Source organism: Brassica napus, chromosome A7, assembly GCF_020379485.1.
Source record: "Brassica napus cultivar Da-Ae chromosome A7, Da-Ae, whole genome shotgun sequence".
NCBI lineage: Eukaryota > Viridiplantae > Streptophyta > Magnoliopsida > Brassicales > Brassicaceae > Brassica > Brassica napus.
The window spans coordinates 12,530,471-12,536,215 of NC_063440.1; the positions used below are offsets into that span (position 1 = coordinate 12,530,471).

Sequence of the window (5,745 nt, forward strand, 5' to 3'; positions counted from 1 at the left end):
CACTTGTAACCAAACAGTGTTTAATAATGAAATGATATACCATTTTCTTATGGTCTCTGGTAATAAACTTGAAGCTCACCATGGAAAAGCATATAATCAGGCAGAAACAACATTTCAAAATCAGAAGATCCTCAAAACTTGAGATGAACATATAGATATAAAAAATTGAGATTATAGTTGTTAAATTCTCACATCTTATGATGGGGAACCAAACGTGCTGGTTCAGTAAAATCTTATTAAACTCTGCAGTGTAATTGGAGCTGACATCATGAAGGTAACATCAAAAGAAGATTCTTCTTCAGGCAGGAGAGTGTTTTAAAGAGGACCAGGGAAAGTTCCATTCTCTCTTTGCTCGTTCCACTTGTCAACCTACAAACATACACAGAAAGAGTGTTTAAATGTCATTTAACTAATCATCATCAACCAAGTTACTGAAAACACAAAAGGAGTGAAGGGAAGGTACGCATACCCATTCACCGGGGCAAAGAGATCGGTAAAACTTTGAAAACTTATCGCATTCTGGAGCGTCGTCACCCTTAGCAGCTACACATCTGAAGATTTTATGAACAAGCACAAGACTTAAGACACGGGGAGAGAGGAACAGACAGCAATTAAGGAAAATTACAGAAGAAACACGGTGTTTTCACCTGTGATATTCAATGTAACGTGTGAAACAATGCCTTGTTTGGTTAGTTGTCGGGAAACGGAAATCAGCAGGAGCTGTCTCAAGCTGAAAAGAAAAGACACCATAAGATGAGCAGACAGAACACAAAGAGCAAAACACATCAAAGTTAGCTTCTTTTTCTCTGTGGATGGGTACTAGAACATACCTTGATCTCATCAGGAGTCTCCTCAACAACTTCTTCACTAGCGTTGTCATCATTACTCTCTTCCACAGCAGCAGGAGTCTCATCAGCACTGTCTTCCACTACCACAGAAGGAGGAGCCTCTTCGGAAGCAGGAGGAGACTCAGACTTGTCCTCAACAGCAGAAACAGCTTCCTCAGCAGGAGACTCTTCACTGGCTTTGTCGGTGCTAACGTCTTCAGCTTGAGAAGTAACCTCTGGTGCAACCTCGACAGGCTTTGCGCTTGTGTCTTGCTTCACTTCCTTCTCCAAATGATATTGCTAAAACCAAATGAATCAACGGTTAAACCAAGTGATACCCAAACATTAAAGATCTGTTCTTTCTCCCTAAGGTCATAGAAGAAAGAACAGAGTCCAATCTTGTTTGACTCAAAATCAGATCTGTCAGATGTGAAGTCAAAACACAACAACGCAAGAATCAAAACCTAAATCAAGGAGACTAATCTTATTCTCGAGTAGATCTAAACGAAGATTGAAAACAGAGCATCGGCGAGAGACGAAACGAGAAAAGGGGGGTGTAGATGAAGAGAGTACCTCGGAGAGCGACGGAGTTTGAGAAGCTACAGATTCCGCCATTGAAGTGAGTGGTCTCCGAGATTCTTCAGATCGACGAGGATCGGAGAGACAGAGAATCTTTTCTGATGACAAAGAAACGAGTGTTAGGTTTAGGTTCTGGCAGGATCTATCTGACCATTTCCCACACAGACTAAAACGACAGTGTCTTGTCCTGACATGAAACGGGCCTGAAGCTCATTAGTCTTCTTTAGGCCCAGTAACATTGTAATCCGTAATAATGGAAATTAAATAATTTTGGAACACGGTAACACTGTCGTTACTCGTTACGAAGAAAAAGACCCAAAAGATAAAACTCCTTCTGTATCAAAATATATGTTTTTTTTTTTAAGTTTTTGTACATAAATTAAGTAAATACAAAATTTTATACAATTTATCTTGGTTTAAAACACTATTTAAAATGATACGGAGAGAATATACAACTATATTAGATAGTTTCAGCCCAATAAAGAGGTAATAACATACGAAAACAATAGCCAACAAATGAAATTACATATGATAAATTGCGGCGATATTTCAGTAAAAACATATTTTTTTCCCAGCCATATTCAGGAACATGGATGGATCAACAGAATTTACAGAAAGTAGTTATTTATCCATCCACATAATGCAGCGTATAGAATTCCCTTCCACCAGTAAATCGAAAGCCTTGTTAATTTCTTCAAAGCTTATCTCGTGTGTGATAAAACCATCCAAGTTAAGCTCCTGAAATTTATTTAAATAGTTATATAGTTATTAACTCCTTTTCTTTTTACTTGTAAATAATCATATATGATATATTTATATACCATCCTTTGTCTGCATATAATTCGCTTAATTCAAAATTAGATTAATCGAATACCTTTTTCAAATAACGATCGACGAGAATGGGGATATCAAGTTTGGGTTTTAGACCACCAAACAAACTTCCGTGGACACTTCTACCTCTGAGAATAGCGCGACTATCTAAGCTTATTGGCGAAGCGTTCTTCTCCATCCCCAATATTACCGTCTTCCCCGAACCCTACGAATAAATTAATAGCAAAACCGATTTACTTTGGTTTATCCATAGAATGCTGTACAACCAAATAGAAAAACCGGTAAGAAAAACTTACCGTGCGGGAGCTATTGAAAGCCTCTTCCATCAAGGAAGCTAAACCAATGCATTCAAAACTATAGTCAACTCCTCCTCCTGTCATTTCTTTAATCACCTTTTTCATAACAACAACAATAATGTTATAATTTCTGTCCGCACGTTTGAAACTAAAATTTTGAAAACTATATATAATATTTCTGTGGATCAACGGACTTGGCTTATTGTCTTCTCTCCACATGAAGCCGTATTGATAAAGTCCGTGATGCCGAATCTTTTACCTACTCGACATCAATAATTATGGTTTTTAAACGATAGAATATAACATGAACAAACAAGTAATAACTACGAATAAAATATCTCATATCAAAAGTATAAGAAAGTTTAAGTAATATATAAAGGTTAGCCAACCTGTTTAAAGTCTATCGGTTTTAAGTTATAAGTCATAATAAGTTTAAATTTGACATGGTAAGAGTCGAGATCCTAAATACGTTAAATCCTTAATCAGTATAATTTTCTCAACTGGATATAACATCGTACTACACCCTCTTGACCGAATAAGTTCTGAGATTTATGGCCGATCAAAAAATCATCTCGAAAAAAGAAATTTAAGAGAAATCTAAGTAATATATAAAATGTTACAGCTAATCCACTTACTAGTAATCAGTTTAAATTTTTTAAGTACATGATAAACTCAAATATCATTACCCATATCTTGAACATCTTAAACCCCTAATCGATATAATTTTTTCGATCGGATATAACTACCGTACTAGACCCTTTCAACTGTGTATAACTTTCATACTAGATCATCATGATCGGTATAAATGACTTAAATTCAAAATTTATGGCCGATAAAAAAGCACCGTCTCAAAAAGGTATTAAAAATAAAATATTTTATATCAAAATTTTTAAATAACTTTACATAATATATAAAGGTTAAAATCAATTCAATTAGTACCAATTGATTTTAAGTTGGAAACTCATTATCTACCCGGTAATGAAAACTATTATTATGCCCTTTGGTTCAAAACTTCAGATACTCAGATGTTCGGTTCCGGATGGCATTTGTATTTGATATATCTTGTGCTTTTAGAGTTAAGGATATTTGGATCTGAATCTGTTGAATATATACGTTAATAATATTATTTTTGACTATAAAGACATGCGTGGAATATTTCAACTCAACTAGTGCTATCAAGATCTTATAAAAGGAAATTAGAAGAGACACTATAAAATTGCAAGAAGTAAATAAATCACACCTATTTCAAATTTGTCAGGATTAAGATCCACACCGATGATCTTTGAGGCCCCATGCAACCTGGCTCCTTCTGCAACCTATTTGCCAAATCGTTTTTTATTTTCTAAATCATCTAAAAAGAAAATTATATTGTTTTATATATTTCTGTTGGTCTGAATCAAACTGTTTTTTATTGAACATAATTGTTGTTAATCTGAAAAGTTGAACAATAGTGATCTCTATCTATTATTCAGAAGAAAAAAAGCAAGGTACCGCAAGTCCAACAGCCCCAAGGCCAAAAATGGCAACGGTGGAACCCTCCTCCACACCAGCCACCTTCCAAGCCGCTCCAATTCCTATTTACAACAATTTACTTTGCTTTTTGTTTTTTTTTTCTTTTGCTTTTTTTTTTGATAAAGATGTTTTGTTAATGGGAGAGTTATGCTTATTGATCCAACAAACATAACATAACAATCATGTAAGTGAGATAATAACAAAAAAAACAAAAAAAAAAAAGAATGAAGGTAAATTAACCTGTGGACACGCAACAGCTGAGCAAAGCCGCTTTGTGAACGGGGATCTCAGGGGAGATTTTGACGAGATGGGCGATATCTACAACTGTATATTCAGAGAAACTAGATACGTAGATATGGTGGTGAATAATTTCACCGGAGGAGTCTTTGAATCTAGAGCTTGTTCCGTATCGTCTCGTGTTTGACAAGAAATCGTCGCAAAATCTCGCGCACCAGTTGCTCTTTGGGGATTTACAGTCTTTACATTCCTCACACTGAGGGTAAAACACTGGTAAAACGACATCGCCTTGCTTAAATCCGTCCACATGTTCTCCTATGCTCTCGACCACACTGGATTAAAAACAAACAAATTCAAGTTATTAAGCAAATTGTACTAGTGAGATTTAAAGAAGCGTAACCGAGTGTTTCATTCACCCGACTGCTTCGTGTCCTAGAATCTTAGGGAACTTTGCACGAGGACCCTGGAAGAAAAGCCAATGAGGATAGATATATGGCGTTGACTTAGTTTTGAATATGTACATGATATATAATACTTACATGGGTTAATTTCCAGTAAGTGATATCGGTGTGACATAGAGATGTACATATGATTTTAATACGAACTTCGTAAGCTTGAGGTGGATCAACTTGGATCTCTTCTATCACCAATGCTTCTCCGGCTTTTCTACATATCGCTGCTTTGCATCTAATCGGCTTTCCTTTGTTGCAGCTTGAGAACGATGTCTTGTCCATTAGTGATGATGATAATGAACAGTGATGGAATGGGGAGATGAGAGGAAGATAGAAAGAGAGCGTTAAAAGCAATGGAAATCTTCCTTTAGCTGCTGGTTGGTGGAATAGTAAAAGTTAGAACTTAAAAGCAAGAAACGTTTTATCGAAAAAAAAAAGATGATTCTGTTCCACTCAGAACAACAAACATTTTAATTAATATTATACTTGACCTTAACCCGCTCCCGGCACCAGTGCGGATATGAATTTTTGGTTTTTAATTATTTATTTAACTAAATGATGTATTTGTAATATTTGATGTATTATATTCACTAAGTAAATAATTTTTTTGGCGTCTTAAACCATTTATTTTTGACGAATATTCGATATCATATAAACAAATTGAACATATACACATAATTAGAAAATTGTATACAATATATAAAAACAATGGTTATGAATGTAAGATATGAAGAAATATTATATTATGACTTAGTATGGCATAAAAATTATAAATTAGTTATATATGTTTAAAGAAAAAATAAAAGTTTAATTTAGTGACATTAAGTTTAAATTTGATTAAGACAAACTCATTAATTTAACTGGAAAAAATAATCATTAAAATATGTAGTTTAATTTAATTTTCAGTGGCATGGGAGCGTAAATAATTTAGAAAACTTAAGGGTATTTTTAATAGGTATTTCTCTTTTAATAATATAGATGCATAACTTTGGCATCTAGGAGCATAATTAC

General features: G+C 34.5%; 2 protein-coding genes across 2 annotated transcripts; both read right to left on the reverse strand.

The window, feature by feature from the left end:
* Window positions 1-93: 93 nt before the first annotated feature.
* LOC106358170 (cytochrome c oxidase subunit 6b-1) lies at window positions 94-1,660 on the reverse strand. The gene is given in 6 exon segments (XM_013797920.3): window positions 94-369; window positions 470-551; window positions 648-730; window positions 831-1,127; window positions 1,401-1,561; window positions 1,564-1,660. Coding segments are annotated over 6 exon segments (759 nt in total). The 5' UTR covers window positions 1,646-1,660; the 3' UTR covers window positions 94-315.
* A 187-nt stretch (window positions 1,661-1,847) lies between these two features.
* On the reverse strand, window positions 1,848-5,134 carry LOC106358171 (alcohol dehydrogenase-like 1). The gene is made up of 9 exons (XM_013797921.3): window positions 4,822-5,134; window positions 4,699-4,745; window positions 4,286-4,614; window positions 4,025-4,107; window positions 3,774-3,849; window positions 2,728-2,792; window positions 2,534-2,629; window positions 2,281-2,442; window positions 1,848-2,144 (listed from the first exon to the last, which is right to left on the reverse strand). The coding sequence occupies exons 1-9, from the start codon at window positions 5,014-5,016 to the stop codon at window positions 2,028-2,030; spliced, it is 1,170 nt and encodes a 389-aa protein (XP_013653375.2). The 5' UTR covers window positions 5,017-5,134; the 3' UTR covers window positions 1,848-2,027.
* Between the last annotated feature and the right edge of the window lie 611 nt (window positions 5,135-5,745).